Below are 25,672 nucleotides of genomic sequence, written 5' to 3'. Positions count from 1 at the left end.
CGTCTGCCAAATGCATAAATGTAAATGTAAAATCTAAATAATCAAATCAGACCCAACAATGATAAAAGATAACAAGATTGGGTGAGAAACTCTTTTTCATACCTCCTATAAGAAACCAAAAAGTGTGTATCTTGTGGTACACATTGCCTAAGTCATGCAAACCCACATTGGCTATCTTGTTTGAAGTTTCAAGCAAATCTGAAATAATAATGGTGGAATAGGGGCTGTTCAAGACTAGAACAACAACACCAAAATCCTCAACAGACTGAGAGACACTCATAAACTCACAGACAGTATTGTGGGTAGCGGTGAAAATTCCTGGCCATCTCTGTCTGATTAAAATGTGATGTGTTGAAAGCTGCCTTTGATCTTAGGAAATGTCTGCGAAGGGAGAAGTTGGAATTTAGCTCTGGCTTTCTCTCTCCCGCTCACTCTGTGATTTGGCCCTGCAGGTGGAGCCTGATAGATAGTGTCACCATTCATTTCCTGCTCGATCTCCTACACCATTCTTTGCAGACGCTAGATCTGGAGCAGAGATCCAAAATGAATAGATCACATGCCGAGCTTTTGTGTCTTGTGCGGAGCTCTGTTTTCTTTGATGACTTCATCTAAATGTATGCATGCGCTTGGGTTGTTTGTGCACAGTTAACATGACATTTTACAAATAAACCCAAAGACTTGGAACATCCCCACAGCTGAACAAGTGAAGGAATACAGTTAGAAAAAGACTCCTAAGGTGCTTAAATGCTTTTCTATGTCTTTCATTCAAGGCCTCCTGCATTGGCGGCCAGCCCAGCGTTTTCAGATATCTCCCTCATCCGGATCTCACCGCATCGGAACCCTTCGATGGGGGCAGAGTCGCCCTTTAACCCTCCACATCCATACATTAACCCCTACATGGACTACATCCGCTCGCTGCACAGCAGTCCCTCACTCTCCATGATCTCTGCAGCCAGGGGCCTCAGTCCTGCAGATGGTGAGTACCTCAAGAACCCATACAGGGTCCACTAATTCCTCTTAAAGTAAGCATCACTGCTTCATACAATAAATAAAGGGCATGCTTTCTACAGATGGTGAGCGTTTTTGCTTGTAATTTCATGAAACATAAACAGAACATAAAAAAACAACAGATGCTCCTGAAAAACCAAACGAGTCCAAATACAATGTGATACAATCACTGGTCAGTGGAAACGATGAATATAAATCTGAATCAATCCATCCATCCATCCATCCATCCATCCTCTGTCTGTCTATTTATCTATCTATAGCCTGCTGTTTTTAAGGATGCCGGCCCCTTGGCCCTCTCCTCAGGCATGGAGGCTTAATTGAAGCCTGGAGAACAAATAGCAAAAGGGGCCAATTAGAGGGGCCTCCCAGAGGCCACAGATAATCGTGAATGTATCGAACTGTGTTGCCATCTCATGTCAGCAAAGTTTGACTATCTACCACATGTTTCAAAGGAGAATTGTAACTTGGAACATTCCCAAATGGATAGTTATAAACGGCTAAAGTGAACTGCTTGATGTAGTTAACTTGATGTGACCTTTGCGTCAGGTGAAAAGTAATCATTAGATGGATAAACAAAGTTTTGGGTTTTGTTTTTCATTGCGGACTGGAACATAGACTGCTCTGTAAAATAAATCATGATATGTGATGTACTGAAGAATCATAGTGCAACATTTTATTTCAAATAGGGGTCAACTCTATGTGTTATTTGTAGTAGAAACAAATCACAAAGGTGTCTAATCCTCAAACAAATTATTAGATTGTAATTGTATTATTGTTAGCATTCCCTCAATTGTTAGTGTTCCACATGTTCCTGAGCATGTTTCCAGGTTTAAACCCAATAACGTTAACATAACATTTCAGATATATTGGCCAATATTTAGCCATTTTGATGATATCAGCATCTGCAGATAACAGTGCACACTTGGCTAGGACTTCAGAGTGCATGTGTTCCATTTTCAATTTTTTTTGTAATTACACAGAACAATGTGCTTTATTGTGGCAGTTTTGTGCATGTATGTCATGTATGATCATTAAAATGTATTTCTTATGTATGAAAATATTTATGTCAATCAACCACCCTGTTAGATATCGGCATCATTGACTCCAAAAAAAATGGCATTAAAACCCAAGAATAAACGAGAATAAACATAGGTGGGAGTTTTATCGCTGTTTCAATTTATAGTTTCCTCCCTCGCTTTCCATTCCTCTTTTGAAAGACATTTTGGTGTGCCGTCCAAGATGCCAGTGTGTTCCACCAACAGAATGCCTCCAGCTCTGGTGGCACACCAAATTGAGGGTGCATTTTCATCCTTAAAAATTGCCACTCAAGTATCCCACAACCAAAACCCCCTCACCCCTACCCACCGCCAGTCCTGCACTTCAGTGCCAACATCTCCCATTTAGAAATTCTGCAAAGCTCTTTCTGCATGTGAGCGGAGAACGAGACATATTACGACTGAGGCAAGACACAACAACAGAGACAATTAAAGAACCCCCCTCCCCCTCCACCCAGTCCCTCTTTCAATACTTAAGACAAAATACCCACATCGAATTAATTTGGAATTTCTTCTTACATTCACACAACCAATCAGAGATGCACATTTCATGCATTCAGTCCGGGCTTCAGTCAAGATCTTCATCCCCACAGGAATTAACCACAACACTTTGTGCCACTAAACTGATTTTGTATTTGCATTGAGAAGCTCTGTTTGAGGCTTTATCTTATTCTCTTTCCCTTTTTTGTGTATGTATATGTGTGTGTGTGTGTGTGTGTGTGTGTGTGTGTGTGTGTGTGTGTGTGTGTGTGTGTGTGTGTGTGTGTGTGTGTGTTTTGTGTGTGTGCTCTCTCAATTGTGTCATTTGCATTGAAAACCATGTTGCCAAAAGTTTATTTTTAGGATACAGTGCAAGGACTTGTAGCTCTCTGTAGCTAAATAGTGAGAGGGATATAGAGAAAACATGAAAGACAGAGATATATAAAGAATGACAGAGAGGCAGAGAACAGGATACTGTTTGAGAGTTTAGAAATAAGATTTAGGCCTTTTTGTTTTTAAAAGCAATTTGTCGTTTGGAATTGGTGAGGGGAAGACAAAGGTTTTCTGCACACCCCCAATATTCAGATTAGAGGTCAATAAATATTTTTCGACTTTTACATTAGGCACCCCCAATCTTCAACATTTGGATATCTAGAACTAAAGGGAATATGCAGGATAAACACTAAAATATAGGGACATTTTTGAGGCAACACTTAAGAGGCTCACATTATTCAGTGTTTCCCCTAGGATTATTTTTTCCTTTGTAGTGCATGTGTCCACGAGCCTGTAAGGCCGGACCCAGATTTATGCACGTTAGTGGTGAAACAGCTTAAAATGACCTTAGAATCATTATAGATGGATTATTCATGTTCAGCTTGTCATGTGTGTTTATTATTTACTGGGAGCTTTTGACACTTGAGGCACTCAGAAAATCACTTTCAATAATTTTATTTAACATGAACACCAGTAGAAATTATAAACCTATCTAACAGAACATCCAAGTCACCACAGGGCTCCAGACTAACACATGAGAGCAGTGGTACTGGTGCCACCAAGTTCTACAGATGGTGATTACACCTGATTTGGTAGCAACAATGGAACATTTTTTATTTTTTGTTTGCTTAATTAAAAAAAATATTGACACTATTATATATTATTTTGCACTGAAATGCACATTAGACAGTATAGCATTGATTTTGAATTGATGCAACAGTAACATCTATAAAAAAGTTTATTTCTATATAGGCCTTTTATATAGGGCTAAATTGAAATATTCTGCATGCAATCTTACTGATTAAGTACAGTCTCTTTGAATTTCTGAAGGCAAACAAATCCAGTTACTTTTTCCTACAATCAAAGAGAAGATTCTAGATTTTACACAGAAGAAAAACTGATTGCTTGGTCCAAAATAATATATTTTAGTTCCTCCATTAGTGTACATAATTTTAAGTGAGATTTATAATTAGATCACAGATAGTCACTGGTAAAACCAAGCATGGCTCCTTACTACGGTAGTAAGTATCTTCAACAAAACAAACTATGGCATTTTTATTCTGAAATGACAGAAACTATACATTTAGAAACTCTAAAAACAAAAGAGAAACTTTTTGAAACTGACATAATTGTAATAGAAATTAATTATTTAATAGGACTATATAAATAATACACAAATATTTAGTATGAATTGAACACATTCAGTCCAAAAAATATTTTAGGCTATTTTTAAGATTTATCCATTTCAGTTGAATAACACATTTCCATCTAATTGAATTGAATAGTCTTGAAGAAAATGTAATTAATAAAACTTCCATTTTGTGAGATTTATAAATTTGATTTAGTTAAAGATTAGGCAATTCAATTAGATGGAATTGTTTTATTAAATTGAAATGGATCAACCTTGAAAATAGGCTATAATATATTTTTTTGAGTGTTGCACATCTGCAGAAATACTGTTGTTATCACAGTAAGTGTTACTATAGTAAATCCAAGGTATGGTTTTGTTAGGGTGGTGATGTGTGGATTGTACAGTCTTTCATTTATGTTCTGGTCAGTTTTGTTTATAATGGTGTGCCGTTAAACATTTAAACTCTCTAAGGGTTTTCATAGTGTTTTTCCAGTCAAATTCAAATGAGTTTGGCATCTGCGACACGTTTCTCACACTGTTTATAATGATTTGCGCTGCGTGGCGAGACTGCTCTGCGCTGGCACTGCTCTGTTCATTGTGTTGGCTGATAGTTGACCCGGGTAGTGACTAGTGCTGTTACGTGCCATTTTTCTCATACGAAACAGAAAACAGACGCGTCACGCATAAACAACAAGAGTTGACAAACTCTGTAGTCACACCAGTGTCACCTCTAAAAAAACGAAATCTATATTTGCAAGATGCAACTATTTAGTCGCAGTCTGGAGTCCTATACGTATTTCTACTACCTTTGCCAAAGAAGTTGTCAGATTAAAAGACTTTCCGCTAGAAGAGGTATCCTGTCAGGTTTCTTGTTTCTCTATTGTGTATGTGTACGCACTCGCCTATGATTGGCTGCTATACGATGACATCACTGTGAATAAATGCGTCTAAATGGTGAGGTTCCTTTTGCTTCATACAGGTGTCCCATTTGACTGCGTGCAGTATAAGCACGCCACTGACTGGTGCTGTGTTACGTTGCATCATGGATATTAATGAACCATGTGAAATGTCTATAGATAATAACAGCACTCATAATTCAGCAACGGCGCAGCATCGCTTCTGAAAGCATATTGGGGAAACAATGCATATTTGTTCTATTTCCTTGCAGCAGATGACAAAGTTTTTTGTTTTTGTTTTTTTTCCCTCTTTTACTGGTTGGACCCATCAGCACCCCACACCGGTTTAACCACTGCGGAGTATTACCACCAGATGGCCCTGCTTGCAGGTCACCGCAGCCCCTACGCTGACATCATTCCCTCGGTGGCATCCACAACTGGGTCTGCAAGCAACGCCCTGCATATGGAGTACCTGCAGGCTATGGAAGGCAAGTTCCCCACTCCATAACTCTTCTGATGCAAGTAACATCCATCTATCTCATGTTAACAGGCCATCTTTAGTTGGTACTTAAAGTCTCTTCTTGTTTGATTATCAAAGACATTTACTAGATGTTTTTCCAAGAGTTACTTGCTGCTATCTTCCTCCTATTAAGTTCGATTAGACAAATCCTAGTCCTTCAAACTAGTTCTTCCTCGGAAGCGATCATTGCAGCTGATTGTTCATTTGTTAACAAAGCCTTGTTTCCTGGTGGATGGGTTAAGACTCATGGAGGTTGTGTACTGTAGCAGCCAGCCAATGAGATTACAATTTACGGTTTTCAAATTCAAATTTGAGTAAAATATGCAGGCTTGGGCTGAAACTCCTTATACCCATTTTACAACCTGAACTATCATTTAAGCAAAAGCCAAAAGTCTCTCAAGTCAAATAGGGCCATTTCTACTGACAGTTAAAAAATCAAGGGGGAAATTGGCCAAACCTTCCTCCTCGTTCCTTACCACTGTGAACGTAATCAAAGGACTGTTTACGTTTATAGTTAATTTCAGAGGAGATAAATGTTAGAAAGTCAGGTCAGAAGGAAAAACGAGGCAGCTTTAAATATCATTTTATTTAAAATATAATTATTTTCTCTTAGAGAACCATTCCTAGGTAATGAAGTGCTTAAATGGTTCCATTGTCTTAATGCTTTCGTTTAAGGGGGGGAATGTGTGTAGGACATTGAGTTCTTTTAAATTGTAAATAGGAAATTAAAAGCACAGTGATTCTGAGCGAGGTCAGATGGACTGGCCCTTAGTCTTTGATGAGAATGTATTTAGTCAGCTCGTCAGTGGTTTCTCTCCTATTCTTCACAAACTAATTAAAACTAGCCAAACTTGCATGGATATCAGAAAATTAATTGCTATTAAGTGGGAATTGGAATGTCCCACTATTTATCACTGAAGAAATGCTTTCTTCTGTGCCACTATTTAAGATTAATAGACTGAAACAAAACAATTAGGGCCACCGTTTTCAAATGGAGACATCCAACCTACTTCAAATCGCCTGTGATCTGCTCTTGGTAATAAGTCATCCTGTTTTAACAAAGTGTGTTCCATGCTGGCCAAATTAACACTTTAAAGCTCTCTTTTATTATATGTAGAATCTGACTGAAGAGAAGTGAGTTATCTAGAAGCTTTTGTTAATAATGGGGATGGGATAGCACAGTTAGTTTAGAGCTTAGCCTACATCAGTGTAATTACTTCTCGGGAAAAACTGGCTAATGAAAGAATGAACCTGTCCTGTGTAGTTGTGTGCAGGCAGTGCATTGTTTAATGTGTTAGCAGCTAATTAGCCAACAGTGATTAGATGGTGCATCTATATTAAAGCTGGACACCTCAATTTAAAGCCTTCTACAGGGCCTAGATGGGTTTTAAGGTGGAATTACTGGCTTTTGAAATGTTTTCACTGAAAAGAAGTATCACCGAGCAACAATGTGATATTTACTCATGCTTACTTAAAAACTAAATTCATATCAGAATTGTTTTCCTGCTAATCCAGGCTGGTTTGGTGGTGGTCTAGCTGGTGGACTAGAATGTGTTTTTCTGATGAAGCTGGTTGAATAAGGAAGTTGTGCTGGTAACGTTAATTAAAAAGCCTGATTGACCCTTCTGTTTCAGACAAAAATTCCAAACAACTGCTTTGTTCTGTCAAATACAAGGCCCTATAGGGTACATTATATATACAGCACCTCCTTTTTGATTGTAGACGTGAACATATGTATAGGGTTGTTTTTCACCATTTTTAAAAGAGTATTTATTTGGTAAGAGCACCACGTATACAGTATATGCAATATATGTATATGAATAAGGTGGGACAGATATGCAGTAAACCATTCATTTTGAGGGGAAAAAAGCAATGATAATTAGAAATATTTACAAATGTTATCTCTTTGAAACAAATATGATTCATGGTTTTTATTAAAACTCATCAGCTTGACATACAAAAAATGACATAAAAAATCCCTTATACTTCTATATACAGACCTAGGGATCAATATACCTTTGAGACTTAGGGATAGTCTCTTTTGACTTGGGCCTGTAAGCAACCATCTTGCATGCATTTAGTAATGCCTAAGCAACGACCTAGCAATAGTTTATTAATCACCAAAAATGTCCTGACATTGCATAAATATAAACAAGTATCATCAAAATTTAATACAGTTTATTTTTTACTTATTTATTGGTTCATTGTTGTGTAGAATTCAAATAAATTTTGACAAATAAATGTTTTTTTCAATGTTTTGACCCATTTAAAGGTAGTAAATTAAAATGCTCTTATTATTTAATCACTTTCATGCCATCCCAGATGTGTATGACTTTTTTTCTTCTGCTGAATACAAAGATTTTTAGATGTTTAATATCTCAGCTCTGTAGGTCCATACAATACAAGTGAATGGTAACTAGACAGCTCCAAAAATCACATAAAGGCAGCATAAAGTAATCCATACGACTCGTGGTTTAATATATGTCTTCTGAAGGAATTAAATCACTGTGGTTTAAAAACAGATAAATATTTAAATCCTTTTTACTATAAATCTCCTCTTTCACTTTCACTTGCAGAATGTGAAAGTGGAGATATATATTAAAATAAGGCTTAAATATTGATCTGTTTCTCACCCACACCTAACATATCACTTCTGAAGGTATGGATTTAACCACTGGGGTCATATGGATTAATTTGATGCTGTCATTATGTGATTTATTTGAGCTTGAAAGGTCTGATTACCATTCACTTGCATTGTAGGGACCTACAATGGTTACAAAAAATCTTGGTTTGTGTTCTGCAGAAGATTGAAAGTCATACACATCTGGGATGGCACGAGGGTGAGTAAATGATGAGGGAATTTTAATTTTTGGGTAAACCATCCCTTTAAATGGGTCAAAAACATCCCAAACATAACTGAAGGGTTAAACAACATGCTGGTGACCATGTAAAAAACATTTTTTCAGAAAGTTAAAAAAAAAGTTCTTAGTTTTAATGATAAGAAGTTTGTGAGAAGGTATCTAGCTATAAATACTGAAGGTAGAAGAAAAACATAAGTACAATTCTTTTCAAAATATATCCAAAATATTTGTAACTTTTTTATTCTTAGAAAAGTTTGAAAAATAAGAGAAAAAAATAGTAGTTAGAAATTATATTATTTTTGAGAATCTTTCTTGAATCAGGCCCCTAGTCTTTTCCAGCATAAATGCAAAATCATAATTTAATCATTAAGAATGTCTGTGTGTGTGTGTGTGTGTGTTGTGTGTGTGTGTGTGTGTGTGTGTGTGTGTGTGTGTGTGTGTATGTGTGAGCGTGTATTTATCACTTTGTGGGGACCAAATGTCCCCATAAGGATAGTAAAACCCGAAATGTTTGACCTTGTGGGGACATTTTGTCGGTCCCCATGAGGAAAACAGCTTATAAATCATACTAAATTATGTTCTTTGAAAATGTAAAAATGCAGAAAGTTTTCTGTGAGGGTTAGGTTTAGGGGTAGGGTTAGGTTTAGGGGATAGAATATAAAGTTTGTACAGTATAAAAACCATTATGTCTATGGAAAGTCCCCATAAAACATGGAAACACAACATGTGTGTGTGTGTGTGTGTGTGTGTGTGTGTGTGTGTGTGTGTGTGTGTGTGTGTGTGTGTGTGTGTTCATGTGTACACTGTCAGCCAAAAGTTTGGAATAATTTACAGATTTTGCTGTTTTGGAAGGTAATTGGTACTTTAATTCACCAAAGTGGCATTCAACTGATCACAAAGTATAGTCAGGTCATTACTGATGTAAAATACAGCACCATCACTATTTGAAACAAGTCATTTTCGATCAGATCTAATCTCATTTAAAGCAGTCGTCACTCCAACACCTTATCCTTGAGTAATCATGCTAAATTGCTAATTTGATACTAGAAAATCACTTGCTATTATATCACAGTTGAAAGATATTTGGTTCATATAAATGTAGTTTAACATTGTCTTTGTGTTTGTTTTTGAGTTGTCACAGTATGCAAAACTGGTGTGTTTTAAGGTCAATATTTGGTCAAAAATGGCAAAAAAGAAACAACTTTCTCTAGAAACTCATCAGTCAATCATTGTTTTGAGGCATGAAGGCTGTACAATGCTTGAAAGTGCCAAAAAACTGAAGATTTCATATAAAGGTGTACACTACAGTCTTCAAAGACAAAAGACAACTGGCTCTAACAAAGACAGAAAGAGATGTGGAAGGCCCAGATACAACTGTGTGGGGTGAAAAGACACCTGAGTATCTGGACAAACTGACAGCTGGAATATCAAGGATCTCTGCACGTGGAAGATTTTTTTATGAGAACTCTTTGAAGTAGTTTAAGTTTTTTTTTCCAATTTGTAATAGTAATGTTTCACATTATTAATGTCCTGATCACATTGTGATCAGTTGAATGCCACTTTGGTGAATAAAAGTATCAATTTCTTTCTAGAAGAGCAAAATCTGTACATTATTCCAAACTTTTGGCCACCAGTGTATATGTACACATTTGTATGATTGTGTGTGTCTGTTTGCATTGTGGTTTTCTGTGCCCCACACATCCACAAACATACAAAGCCCTAAAGCAGAGTTCTAAGCAGAATGCCAACAATGTGGAAAGATGTTCTAAATGTGGGAATACACACGCACGCACACTGTGATTTAAATGTGAATGACAGACCCTGTAATCACTGTACGTGTCAAACAAGAGAGAGCGAGAGTCAAAGAGAGAGACAGAGAGAGAGAGAGCGTAATCTTGTTTTGTTTGCATGCTTTCTGTTTAAAAAAGTACAGAACAACTGAAAGAAAAAAATATGAGTCATAAAGTCATTGTGTCACTCTACCAAACAAAAGACCACAATCTACCCCCAGCACCTCTCCCTCTTCCCTCCTCCTTTCACTTCTCCCACCATTTCTCCCTTCTTTTTTGTTTGTGACATCCGCCAATGAAAAGACAACAAAAGTCATTTCTAAATCTGTAGGTGCCATTCATTGTGCTTGAGTGGAGGGCCTGTCTGCGTACGATCTGCTTTCTAGTCAAAGCTCTTCAAAAACAGCCCAGTGCAATTCCATTCAGCATTAACGCACTATTCAGCCCAATTAAACATGATTAAATGATGCGGTGATGCTGCCAGAATCAGTTGGGAAAGAGAAGCTTCATTGTTTTTTTTTACCGTGTGTGAAATGCTTGCAATGCAGGAAATGTGGTCATTGTTGAATTATTATTATTATTATTTTTTTAATGCATCCAACACTCTCTGATTAATAAATGGCATATAATTAAAAAGAGTCATGGTTCTTGGTCAGCAAAGCTTTCTGTGTGGTTAATTCACAAAACAATATACTACAAACCACATAAGAATGGGTATGTTTTTGAAATTTATGTCAGAAGTGATTTAGTTGTGCTCCACTGACATGATCATAAAATGTCTGGCGTGAAGTTGTTGGTGGGAATTCCGTTTCTCTCTCTCACCGATAGTAAAAACTCTTCTAAAATAAAACATGATGAATAAAAGAAAATAATGATGTCAACAGTTTTATGTCTTACAGAAATACAGAAAAAATAAATGCATTAATGTATTCAATGGGTATTCTTGCATCAGTTGTGATACCATTATTTTTTAAAGCATAACTTGATATTTACTGTATAAATATCTCCTCTTCTTTCTTTATCTGTGTCTCTCTCAGGTTCTCGGTTTCCCAGTCCCAGGCTTGCTGCCCGGCCCAGCAGAAAACGTCCCCTTCCCTGCTCCCCTCTGTCTGACCCAAACTTTGACCTGCAGGCCATGATTCGCACCTCGCCCAACTCTCTAGTCACAATCCTTAATAATTCCCGCTCAAGCTCGTCCCCCTGTGGATCGTACGGACATCTCTCAGCCGGCACCATTAGGTACCACCACATGCACCAGACTGACACTTACAGGATGTGGAAATTTTACAGCTCTTTCATCTGTCACTCTGTCCACCTCTCCTTCTCTCTTATCCTGTCAGAATGCGCTCACTTTGTTGAGCACTTCATTTGTTGTAGGTAAGTTTATGTGGCAGAAGGAAGAGAAAAAGAGAGATACAAAGATAAAAACGAAGTCAAATATACATTTTGGGGACTTTTGCTTTTTTATTGATAGCAAAAGTGCAGAGATGACAGGAAATATTGGTAAGTAGAAGGGGAAACAGGATATAGTATAGGCTGAGATGGATCACTGGTATACTTATAAATGGGAGAAATCTTAACCCTAAATATGGTGGCTCTAGGAATGCCCAATTCCCAATGCACTCTAAGTCGTCATGGTGGCGTAGTGACTCGCCTCAATCCTGGTGGCGGAGGACAAATCTCTGTTGCCTCTGCAACTGAGGCCGTCAACCAGTGCATCTTATCACGTGGCTTGTTGAGCTCATTTCCGTGGAGACATAGCATGTGTGGAGGCTTCATGCCATCCACCGCTGCATCCACTCACCACTCGCCCCGCTGTTAGCGAACCACATTATAGCGACCATGAGCAGGTTGGATCAGATTGGATAGCAGCTTGCCCATACAGTTCTTGGCCCCTAATAAACAAAATAAGAGAAAAATAATTTTAATCATAGTACAAAGTATGAAAATGGAGAGGTGTGTATTGGAACGGACAATTATGGCAAGCGAAAGAGATAGAGAGGAAAAGCGCTCCGTGCTGAAAGTGGACACTCGAGCGCATCCTCAGCAGTGATGAATGAACACAGAATGGAGAAATAAACGAGGGAACACAGAGAGCGCTATTAGGATGAGGCGTGTGAACACATTCCCCTCCTCCTCACACTCGTCTGTCTGATATGCATCACCTGATTAATGTTCTCTCCATCAGCAGAGGAGAGCTTTAGCCTAACACTGCCGCCACACAATCGCTCACTCTGGAAAGCAGGAGAGGAAGGGGGGATGACGAATGAAGGGGTCATGTAAAGGGGGACGGGGAAGAACACAGAGTCTGGGCTGAGGACAGTAACACAAGCTTTAATGGAAAAGAAAAAGAATCTGTTGTGGATAAAGTGAATAAAACTGGCCCGCTCATGCTATCTGAGGTGAAATTCAAGAGAGCTTCAAAAAAATTTTATAATTGCTTAAACCAGCCTGGTTTGCAGGTCTTAGCTGGTTTCAGCTGGTCTCCCAGCCAGGCATGTTTTTAGAGGGGTTTTAGGCACTTTTCAGCTGAACCAGATTGGAGACTTACACCAGATGTCCAAAACCAGCCAAGACCAGTAAATCATTTTATGCTGGTTTTAGTCTTTTATTTGTATTTATTTATTTATTTTAGCAGGATGCCCAAGCTTACGTTCATCTGATTTAACTTGTTGGCCAGCTGGTCTCCCAGCTTGGAGAAACCCTTCTAAAAACAGCAAACCAGACAAGACTGACCAAACAGAGACCAGCTAAGAGCAAAAAAACAGTTTAGGCTGGTTTAAGATGTTTTTTATATTCAGCAGGATGACCTGAGTGTTGTTCTTAGGCATTAACTGACCATTTTCTCCTCTGACCAAACATTTAATCTGTTTCAATGGTCAATTAGCAGCTGAATAATTAAAGTTTTTATGAAATAGTACAATTTTAACAGGAACCAATTAGTTGTTGTTGTGCATAGCAGGAGGATGGACAGACATGTAGGTAATTAAGTAATAATAATATAAGTAGACAATTAAGTGTTTCTCACATCATTGAGAGTGTTATCGATCTCTAGGCTAATCGACGTTCAGATATTGATCAGCTGAATGGTTTGAAGCTTTATCAATGTGCTTTTAAATAGGGATATCTAAATCTGTCAATCACTGGTTACAGACATGGATCATTTTGCTTTTATACATTTCTGAGTTTCTTGCTATCAGTTACAAATCTACAAAAACATGAATGGCTTTTCAAGTCAGGAACTTGTAGTTACGGTAATTCCCAAAATGACGTAAATGCAACTTTAATGCTATTTGTAAAATGTATGAGATATTTGTAACCTTAGTGATAAATTGATAGTACAAAAGAACAATATGAAACTGAATGGACTTTTGGAAAGTATAAAATACTTGTTTTTCAAAAAACAGTTTTTTTTTATATCATGTAATCACAAATACCAAGACAATGTTCAGTCAAGAAATGAGAAATGACAAGTAGTGGTTGACCATTATGTTTTTTTAATGGCAAATTTTAGGGTGGAAGATGGCTGATATAATGCAGATATACAGTACAGTTAAAATATATCAAAAGATAAGATTTATACAGAATTGCTGAATTTAAACTAAATGCTAATTTTGCACAATATTTATTAAACATTTAAAAGAATTCATATGTGCAATATCCAAGGCAAAATCTACCATCTATTGTTGGTAGATTTTGGCACAAGTGATGTACCCGAAGCTGAATACCTTATCTGGAAAGGCATGAATAATAACAAATCCATCCAAATAATAGAACAAATATTCGTAAGACTGATCATCCAATGAGCACAGGTATGAAGCAATATTTTAAATAAACATATAGAAAATTACAAAGCAATGATGAGTCTGTGAAGCCAGTATTACTACAGTGTAAACCTTGAAAATGCGCATGGGGATTTTAAGTTCAGATCGGATGGCCGCATCCTCGACTTAATTTCTCTGTTAATTGTGAGCATCTTAGACATCTGAGCTTGTAAAGAGTATTTACTATATCATATATTATACACATTTTCTACTATTGAAATGTCTCTTAGAATGTCTGATCACTTTAACAACAAATGTTTCACACAATTCACATGTAAGGACTTATAAACCAACCTGAGCACCGTGTTTAATTCTTTACCAAAGAAGTGATGATTTTATAGTGGAGCATGACTGTAAGTTGATCACATTTATATCCACATATTAAAGTACTTACAGTATCTGGTTAATCCTTTATTCCAAACATTTTTAAATGCTCCATAGAGGTTTAAATACTTCATAGAGTGTAAATCTAATCAGAATATTCCTGCATAGGGAGGATTCCAAAAAAAACTAAAACATGCCAAACAAAATAGCTTTTCCTTTCTAGAAATATATAGAGGCTCGATCTTGCAATTTATTCCACTGCATTTCACTAATTCTGCACATGTAATTTAACTTATTAATGTCCTCCACAAAAATATGTGAACACAAATAAGCCTTGAGTGTATCATAAACATTTCTAATAGAGTTTTACAGTACTTTCAGTTTGTAGGTTATATTAATTTATTCTCATTTTGTTTAATATTTGTATTGGTATTTAATATTTGCTGCAAAATGTTTGCTTGACATTTTACAATTGCTTGACACCTCATGCCTCCAGAATAACATTGTTACTTGCACACTGCACAGACATAAATGTAAATGTTGTTTCAGCAGATATTATGTCTGAAATACCAGGAGAAACCACAGTTAACAACATATTCCACAGTTTATTTAGCCTGCATATTCAGCTTCAACTGGTGTGAAAAAAATTACGAATTATATAAATAATAAAAATACATAATAATAATAATAATAATAATAATATATACCTGCAATCAGCGATGACGGGCTCAAGCATATCTGGCCCATTTCCACCCGGTGGCTTTTGGAAAACAATGCATTTGTTTTTTGATATTATTCTAAACAATTTTTAAGCAATTTGCATAAATATTAGAGGAATATTTTAAAGTCTGTTGTAAGAGCCATATTTCTTGACATATTTCTAAAGAATTTTGAAGCAGATCATATAAGCATAAGAGGGCTATTTCAAAGTCTGATAAAAGTGTGATACTTCCTGCTGCCAGTTGGTGGCACTATTACTGTGACGCATAATAGCCACAGTTTAGCATTTACAATGTCTTCGCATGATGTTGCACAAATTTGGTGCCAGTCACACAAATCACCTAGAAGGAGTATTTAAAATTTCAGAGCCTACAATGTTCAGAAAATCCAAAATGCCTGACTTCCCGTTGGGCGTAACTAATGAATGTGAGCATGAAAGTCGTTTGGCTTGATGAGAACTATATACATACTCATTTTGGTGACTGTAGGTGAAAATGGGTGTGTTACAGAGCCCCTCTTACATGCCCATTTTCCATAATTAATATGATTATTATTATTGTATTAATGATCCAAGGCATACTTTATATACACATGCTATAACCGAAATGTAAGAGAGTTACATTTTAAAATTAGTTTTAGACCATTAGACGGTTTAGACCATACCAATATCCAATGTTTTGGGTGGGGGTCTCAGAGAGACAGAAAACAACAGAAATAGACTTTTCCCCCACTGAGAGCGATTAATCAGTGATTTGTTTTCGTAAGCTAATCAGTCATATCTTGTGCGTCTATGTGCACATGTGAGGACGCGTTGAAGGCAAGGGTCCAGGCCCAATGAGTGATGAGACAGCCGGGTCAGCCATACTGCATCTGGCTACATTGATTTCCTCTCGGCCTGTAATAAGACCGGTAGACGTATGAGCTCGTATGGAGCGGCCAGCATGTCCCACGATGAATGGAACCCCCTATGAATGTCTGTTATTGAGCATCAGGTCTTTATAATTAAAGAGAGACAATGGCATCTATAGAAGAGTATGTGATATATGAAAGTTCAATGGTGTGCTTAAATACAGCTTTTATTTTCATTTGGTGATACATCATTTTACATGAACTATTGCTGACATTTTTACTAAAATGGTTACAAAGTGTTAAAACTGACAGATTTAGATGATCTGTTTGGATCTCCTGTACATTTTCTTTATTCTGTATTACTCTGTATTTTTAACTGTCTAAAAACTCTTATTGAACTCATATTTGTTGCTTAAAGTTAGGAATGTTTCTTCTACATCCAAATTTTTTTTTTTATTGTAGTCTTAGTACAAGGGGTATTGAAGTTTTACTTTTACACGACAAAAATCTCCTAAACATCAGTCCTCCATTAGCACTTGTTTTAACTATAAATCTAACACAAATTTGTGAAGTTTATGCTTATATAATATAATATAATATAATATAATGATCATTGATCCTATAATGGTCATTTACACATTGCAATAAATTCTATTTCTAAATACATTTGTAATTTTTATTCACTAAAAAATATTCAATAAATCATATTCAAACAATGACAAGTATTATATAAAGTAGAGAGTTTGTTATGTGGCGTAGGACCAAATTACATACATTGTAACCATTTTGTGAACTTTCTCATGCTTCAGTCTCTAATTTGTTGTCTCTTTTTTCACCCAGCCCTGCATTGAGTTTTGCGTATCCTCCAAGCCGTGTGCCACTGCAGATGCATCAGCAACTGATTAGCCGACAACCAGGCATCGTAGGTTCTGCATTCGGGCACAGTCCGCCCCTAATACACCCAGCTCCTGCTTTTGCCACACAGAGACCGGTACCAGGCATTCCCCCCTCCAGTTTGGCACCTACAGAACGTTCCACAGCCTCCACAGACTCACTGGTCAGTTCTAACCACTGTACAAACTTTCATACAATATGAAGATCATTTAAATGTTTTAAATTTTATTGATATTGATAGTGAAAGTGGAGAGATGGCATGAAATTATAGGGACAAGAAGGATGAATAGGATATAATAATAGCTGGATTCAATCCTGTATCTCCCATATGAGCACCAAGGCTCAATCTTAGTTAACCACTAAGCCTTAGCTCCAACCTTCACAAGTCAGTTATAATACGATCACATATGAAATCTGGATGAACTAAAACGAGATGAACAGAATTTTGTTTTGTTTTTGAGCTTAAGCAACACAGTGCCTTTTTAAATAATTTAACATGATTGCTTTTGGGTGTTCTTGTATTAAACGGCAACTCGTTTAGATCACACAGCGATTTCCCCCCTTAAGGCTTAAATTTATTCAGCGCTTATCATCACAAGAGCTGCTGCTATTTATTATTGTGTGTGGCTCATGAAAACATGCACCATCAACACGCCGGCATATATAAACAGCCACAAAAGTGTGGCTGCAGGTAGCCCTCCCTCACAGACAGGCCCCATGGGAGTTTTTCCCTTGTGTGCGTGTTGTCTCTGTGTTGTGTCTCGACGTGGTGAGCTGGTGAGCTTGCCTGGTAGGCACCTTTGAGAAATAACACCCCGCTTGTTAGCAACAAAAATCCTTCCACCTCCACCATTAATCAGGCACAGATACATTCCCAAACCTTCCCTTTGAAGGATGGGCGTAAAAGTGTTTTTCTTCGTATGTGTTTTTTTTTACCCAAGCAAGCTATGTCCATTTATACTGGGTATGACTGGTGGATTAAAAATTGCAAAGTGCAGTTCATTGTTTTTTCTGTTTGTATTGATCCCTGTTTTCACTGTGCTTTAGTAGAAGCCAATGGGACGACGAATGACTTTCCCAGAGATTTTACCAATGCCAGTCTCTCCTTTCAACCATTATAGTCACACTACTCAGCACAGTGTCATCCATTTCCTCTGCCTGACCGCAGAGACAGCACTAGCCTCTTTAATAGAAGGGCATTGTGGTACATTTGTCTCAGCATGTGGTTGTAAAAGAACAATTAATGAAAAAGGAGGGAAGTTCTGAGCATTGCTCAAAGTGACAAACAGAGAAAATAGCATTATTGGTGTTTTATTGGGAATTCTCTGCTCTCTCATGGATCTCACTGACGAGTCTGTATCATTAGTTTCATACACTATATAGGTGGTGATTCACATGAAACCCATTAAGAAAATGTCCTGGTCATGGTGTATTAGAAAATCTAAAGAAACACAAGAAATTATATTTTGCAAGGAGAAAAAGCATTTTTTGGGCCATTAAAAGAATATTTCGGGTTCAATACAAGTTAAGCTCAATCAACAGCATTTGTGGCATAATGTTGATTACCACAAAAATTATTTCGACCCGTCTTTCTCAAAAAAAAAGCACAAATATGGGTTACAGTGAGGCACATAAAGGAAGTGAATGGGGCCAATATATAAATGTTAAAATACTCAAAAGTATAGCCACAAGACATAATATGCATGTCAACGTGAATTTTGTGTGATAAAATCACTTACTAACCTTTTCTGTGTAAAGTTATTGCCAATTTTACAACTTTGTTGCCATGATGACCTAATGCTTTAAGCCCTAAAACGACCTAAAAAAACAAATCCAGATTTACACAAATTTACAGCTCAAATAATACATGAGTTTTAATAGAAAAATTTATGTAAGTGCTTTTATAAGCTTCCCATTTCTGCCTTTTAACCTTCCAAAAACTGGCCCCATTCACTTCCATTGTAAGTGCCTCATTGTAACCCAGAATATTAGCTTTTTTTAAAGAAAAGGGGGGATGAGTCAATAATTTTTTGTGGTAATCAATATTATGCCACAAATGCTGTCGATTGAGCTTAACTTAAATTGAACCCGAAATAGACCTTTTCATTTACATTGTGGCAATACCCATTTTACTGTCCAGTTCTCATTACCGCAATGAGACAATAATTATATATTATTAAAATTGTAACATACAATATTTATACATCATAGTAGCACTTCTTTGGTACTGCCTTTTATTTGTGCTGATTTAAATAAAAATAAAATAGTTATATACCGTATGCATTAGTAGTAAATACTTTATGTAGTAAAACACGATGTAATACAGTAAACAAAAAATGTCTATGTTATGATAATGAGAATCATCATTGAAATCAATGGGAATAGTGAAAGTAAAACATGCAGATGTGTTATGGTAATGAGTATTATGGGATAAAATGTACTTAAGTTTTTTTAAAAAATGTCACAATGCAAAAATCATAAAAGTTCTTAATGTAGACTTTATTTTCTTTATGCTAAACATAATTTCATAATTTTTGTATTGATTTAAAGGGTAATTATGACTGGAATATGTGGTTTACAGTATATTCCAAAGTATATCTTTAAACTGTATTACAATTCAGATCTAGGAAAGGATACAAACAAATATTCAAAATTGGGGAGACTAAATGCAAAATGTTTCGGAATTCATCATTAAAAACCACATTTTGAACCACCCCTGTTCTGAATATTTGGTAAAAATGTATAATGTACATGTATAGCTTTAGAAGACTTATAGTGTACAAGTCAAATAAACCCATTTGTGTTACGTTGCTGTCAAGAGCATCTTAGACATAAATAACTAGCTAATTTAACTTGAAAAATAAAATAAATCATACAGGTTGAAACATCATGAGAGTGAGAATATAATGGTATCATTTGGGGTAAACAAACCTTTCTATCTAGGCCTTATTTTAAAACGTTTTGGTTGTGATAAACTTATACTGTTCTCTACCAAAATGGTCTCTATAGTCTCCATTCGCAATACAAAATGATACTTTTTTGGCTTTATTTTGGGGCTAATATCCTTAATCTGGAAACACATAAAGTTTAATATGGGAGACACAATAACGTCAATAAGAATCTCCAGCTCAGAGCATTTCTGAATTTTGACATGTTTTAACTTTAAGAGCAGGAGAAGCTAAACTCCGCTAGAGGAGTCTGGCAGGATGAGACTTCCAGAGCCAAAGAATCCTGCTCTCTCATCCAGGGAATGTTACTTTCCTCTCCCACTAAGTGCTTTTTCTTTACTGGCTCGGGTCAGTCTCAAGGGACTCCCCTGGCAGAAAGAGTGAGAGAGAGATAGAGAGGAAAGCCGTGAATAAGAGAATGGACTCAATTGAGGGGTTTATGCTGTTCAGGGAGAAGTTGGCGATTTTTTTTTTATGCGTATGCAACATTATTAAACTTACAAAAATGTCAATGATTTTTTTGGACATGCACCACAGTGACAATATTATGTTTTTTGGACATGTATCATGGGAATATAATGGTTTTTTATACATGTGCCATGGTCAGGGCCACATTACCTCACAGGCTTACCTGGGCTTAAGCTCTGGGGCCCGCAGTGTCCAGACCCTATTCGCCCCTGTCGATATTTGCATGAGGTCCATCGGAAGTCGTGTTATAAACATGGAGATAGTGCACAACAGTGAAAGTCATCCGTGTACCACATGGTCATTGAGTAAAAACATATTTGTATGCATTTGTGTGATTAAAATACTGTTTTCCAGAGTAAACCCACCAGTGAGTCGGCTGTAAGCAGCACAGGGGACCCCATGCACCACAAGCGCTCCAAACTCAAACCAGACGAAGAGCCACCCAGCCTTGGAGCTGTTAGCATGCAGGTACTCACCTTCATATACATACTAACAAACTCAAATACACACATAAACTCAAAACAGCTCCCACACATGCACACACAGCAAGAGCTCGGGGAACCAATTATGTGACATACTGTAAAGCTATTTATTTGCGTGTTTGATTTGGTCGCCTGTTGTGGCACTGCTTCAGATAAGCCTCATTGATCTCCACGGCTCCAGAAGGAAATTGTTTTTCTTTTAATCAGATGCTTAACTGAATGGAAAATGAAAGAAAAATTAGATTACACATTTTTTACAATGCCACCCATTACTGATGGTTGCAACTGCTGGATTTATACATACTTTATTATAGACAGTATACATATACAACTGTTAGTTCCGGTCCTCAAATCTGATTGGACGGGAGACGTTCCATGTGCACTGATGGTCTGACACCATCAGCACTCCGACGCTTCACTGTGTGTATATCACTCCGCTTGTGTTCATGCCATTTTTAAACTAAAGTGTAAGAGCAATGCATATCTGTTAAGAGCTATGGTTTGCCAGCAGGTGGTGGCAAAAGATAATTTTTGTGTGTAATATGAGCCAGTTAGGTGACGTGAAGTGAATCCGCATCAGCCGTTTACATACAACAGCTCTTCGTAATCGCATACTACACTTATTACACTACACTACTAAAGCTAGGAAATAGCTTTAAACTGCTTTAAATGAACAACTTCAGCATTACGGCTCATCACAGCTGAAAGACAGAACAGACTGATTAATTACACAATGGGTACTGTTTAAAATGGTGGAGGACATTGCGGTTTCTATAGTGATCGACTCTTGTGCACCGCCTACTGCGAAATAGGGAGAAATACCCCCCGCATGGATGCTATTTTTCCACTGAGAAAGCTGATCTTCAGAAAGCTGACAATATCTCTTCTTGGGTGTGGCAACAGGTGATCACACATGCTCCGTCTCTCTCTCTCTCTCTCTCTCTCTCTCTCTCTCTCTCTCTCTCTCTCTCTCTCTGTCTCTCTAACACACACACACACACACACACACACACACACACACACATTCATCCTTGTTTATCCTATAACTTGTTTGAAACAGCACAAGTTGTGATACTATTTCTGAAGTTACATTTTTGTATTAGTAATGGAAGCTTGGACGCATCATTTGTTTTGAACCAGCAATGGCAGATTCTGATCCATCACATAAGAAAGTAGTTCCATGCACAAATGCTCTTTTTATGACTGTACTCAGTTTTTCCTAATTTTAAAAAATGTACTTGTTCATTGAACTGTTGTATATAAGCAATATCACACTCGCAATAGTGCTATATGGCCCTAAATCAGCACTGGTTTTGCTTCATGACCCAGATTTTACATTGGATATCGAGTGGCGACCCAACATAGTACAAAAATAGTTTAGTTAATTTTTTTGTTTTGTTACAAAAGTTTAAAAAATATATAAAATTGCATTAAAATCAAACATGAAGTTTATGAAACATAAAATCTTACCATGCACTCTAATATAATATAATACAGTATAATATAATAAAATATAATATAATATATGGAACAAACACTGGGCCAAATACTGTATTAGGATTAGCCAGACTACCAAATGACAAATTAATTACTGCCAAAATTCAGTGGTTTGATGGGTGCACGGCCTATGACTTCAACAACAAAAGATTTAAGGATTAATTTCTCCTCCCTTTTAAAAATTGAGAAGCCTATGTATTTTTCTATACTAATTATGAATGATGATATGGTTAGTTGCATTTAGTATTGTTCTTTCCTGTGGTCCGTGGCCCTGAAAAAAACAACTGATAATTCCTGTGGACGCCTTTAACATCTTCACTGACTACACATATGACGCATGTAATTTATTTAATGTTTTTTACAAAATTCATATGAAAGTTTTGTTTGGGTAACAGAACTACAGACCGAAATTGCACATGTTGTCAGCCACTGACAAGTTTTATTCCTGCAGGAGGCGCTTAATGCTCTGAAAACCGAATCCTCCACGTATCTGCATTTAAATCTCAGAACGTTTAATTTTTAATAAAATTAATATTTTACACTGGATAATTATTTTTTTAATAAAAACGTATAATTGCAAGGATTCATACCTGTACATGGAAATCTGCCTCAGCATTATCTATAAAAGCATTTTAAAAAATCCTCATCCAGTAATAATAAACGACGTGATTGGCCCATTGTGACCAGCCCTGAGAAAAGTAACAGTAACAGGGATTGTGTGAAACTTGTTGGGCGATACCTACTCATACAACGGAGTTCAGTTCGGGACTTTAGTTTTTGTCTGATTATGACAAACTCACAGTCACACAATTGCAAGGTATCTCACACTAAATTATTTTCAGTGTTGATACAAAAGATATAAACAAGCACAGATGCATGATTAGGAGGGACAAATCACCCTTTCACAGCATTGAGGGGACATGCCCACCCCCCAAAATTCTACGCCACTGCTACTATTCAACTGCATGGCTCTTGTACTCTGCAGAGGCCTATGTTGATAGACAGGCAGATGCAGGGGCGCACAAAAACTTCTCTTGCTTTGTGGTCCAGATGGAAATAAATCAGATATAACTGACAGCTGCATTCAAGCCTGAGAATTCAGAAAACCTGTTTTCCTTTTTCAAAGCTGTTAACACTCTCAGAAACCTCAAAACTAACCGCCAGTTCTACATAATTTGTGGCACCTAACAAGCAAAGTGTTTTTTCCAGGGCTTTGGATTGTTGGATGGATTTGTTTTTTTTTCCTAGATAAAATGAATTACACCAACACCCCACTGTAAAGTCATGCAGCAAAATGTTTTCTCAGAAGGTGTTCCAAATGTCAAATGTATTTTTTATTAAGTTTAGTATTATGTTCACATTACAAACAAGGTGCCAAGACTCTTCCAGCTGCCATGTACTCAAAGTAACATAATTTATCATCCACCGTCTAATCTGCACCATTGAACAGCCCTCATTTACAGTGCCACACAAAGAATTTTATCTCTGAATGGAGTAATTTCCTCCATGTCACACAGCAGTAATGTGCATTAGGGTAATATTTGTGTGGGTTTTGATGTGCAGCAGAAAGTGCTTGCATTTGTGGTGAATGCCTGTAATGATTAAAGTTACCCAGTATTTACCAAATAGCATAGATGAAAGGGGCGTTCACACTGACAGCAAATTGCAGTGGCAAAGCAACCAAGCTGCCGATTTGAGGCAACGTGAGCGACAGTGAATGTTGGCAATGCAATTAATTTCAGCAGCGTTACATTTTATGCAAATATGTAACAATGCAGTAACTACCAATATGAGTGCAGAGATTGTGGCTCATGTAATCAGCCCCCGATACTGTACTGAAGTTGGAATGCGTAATAGCAACCAACAGTAGGGATGGGAATCGTAAGGAAATTAACATTTCTGGTTCCGATTGGATTCCACTTTGTAATTCTGGTTCCTTAATGATTCCATTAACAATTATTTCAGTACCTGAAGAGCCCCTCAGCCAAATTTGGTCCTATCTAAAGGCTATGATTAACAAATAATCTAAGCAAATACCAAACTATTTCTTTGCTAATATTTAAAGGGCTAGTTGACCCAAAAATGAAAATTCTCTCATCATTTACTCACTCTCATGCCATCCCAGATGTGAATGACTTTCTTTCTTCTGTATAACACAAATTACGGTTTTTAGAAGTATACTTCAGCTCTGTTGGTCCTTTCAATGTGATTGGTGGCCAGAACGTTGAATCTCCAAACATCACATAAAGGCAGCATAAAAGTAATCCACTCCAGTGGTTAAATCCATGTCTTCCGAAGTGATATGATAGGTGTGTGTGAGAAACAGATCAATATTTAAGTAATTTTTTTACTATATATCTCCTCTTTCACCTTCTTCTTCTTTTGTGTTTTGGCAAATCACATTCTTTGTACATATTCTCACCTACTGGTCGGGGCTCGTCAAAGGTGGAGATTTATATCACAAAACCTCCAGATTTAATCGCTGTGAACGACCCATAACAAGAACATGAAGAATTTATAGTTTTCAATATTTATGCCACAGTTATGCTAGATGTGTGTGGACAACATCTCCATGCGTTACGGGCATTCACCGAGCAGGTGTTTGTGTCTGTGCAGGAACAAACAGATGGAATGACTCTGGTAAAGGAAGAGGGTGACAAAGAGGAGGGCAAGCAGGAGCCAGAAGTGGTATATGAGACCAACTGCCACTGGGAGGGATGCTGCAGAGAGTTCGACAGCCAAGAGCAGCTTGTACAAGTGAGTGGACACACCACACCCATGTTTCATGTATAAAATCTAGAATTGTGAAGAAATTGGTTAGTCATCATTTATTTTAATTATTTAAATATGTGCATGTTAAAATGTAAACAAAATTGTAGTTAGAGTTAATTAAACAAATTTTAACAGTTATAAATCTTTGATACAAGTATATGTATACATGCCATAAAATCAGTGGAAATTCTGTAATTAAAAGTTGGGCAAAATATTTTTATGTTTTCCAGTAGAGTTTTTTAATAATAGGATCAAATGGGGCCTGGGTATCTCAGTGAGTAAAAACGCTGACTACCACCCCTGGAGTCACGAGTTTGAATTCAGGGCATGCTAAATGACTCCAGCCAGGTCTCCTAAGCAACCGAATTGGCCTGGTTTCTAGGGAGGGTAGAGTCACATGGGGTAACCTACTCGTGCTATAATGTGGGTTTTTGCTCTCAGTGGGGCATGTGGTGAGTTGTGTGTGGATGCCGCGGTGAATAGCGTGAAGCATCCACACGCACTATGTCTCCACGATAATACGCTCAACAAGCCACGTGATAAGATGCGCGGATTGACTGTCTCAGACGCTGAGGCAACTGAGATTTGTCCTCCGCCACCCGGATTGAGGCGAGTCACTACGCCACCATGAGGACTTAGAGCGCATTGGAAATTGGGCAT

General features: G+C 37.2%; 1 protein-coding gene across 1 annotated transcript in view; it reads left to right on the top strand.

The window, feature by feature from the left end:
• The window catches only part of LOC127634650 (transcriptional activator GLI3-like), a 166,799-nt gene that overhangs the window by 111,464 nt on the left and 29,663 nt on the right, over positions 1–25,672 (top strand). Inside the window, exons 5-10 of the mRNA XM_052114284.1 lie at positions 771–976; positions 5,396–5,551; positions 11,272–11,473; positions 16,792–17,008; positions 20,616–20,729; positions 24,857–24,997. Coding sequence (XP_051970244.1) covers positions 771–976; positions 5,396–5,551; positions 11,272–11,473; positions 16,792–17,008; positions 20,616–20,729; positions 24,857–24,997 — 1,036 coding nt within the window. The remainder of the gene's footprint in view (positions 1–770; positions 977–5,395; positions 5,552–11,271; positions 11,474–16,791; positions 17,009–20,615; positions 20,730–24,856; positions 24,998–25,672) is intronic.

The sequence above is a fragment of the Xyrauchen texanus genome, chromosome 41 (assembly GCF_025860055.1).
Source record: "Xyrauchen texanus isolate HMW12.3.18 chromosome 41, RBS_HiC_50CHRs, whole genome shotgun sequence".
NCBI lineage: Eukaryota > Metazoa > Chordata > Actinopteri > Cypriniformes > Catostomidae > Xyrauchen > Xyrauchen texanus.
This window is presented reverse-complemented; position numbering and strand designations above follow the sequence as displayed.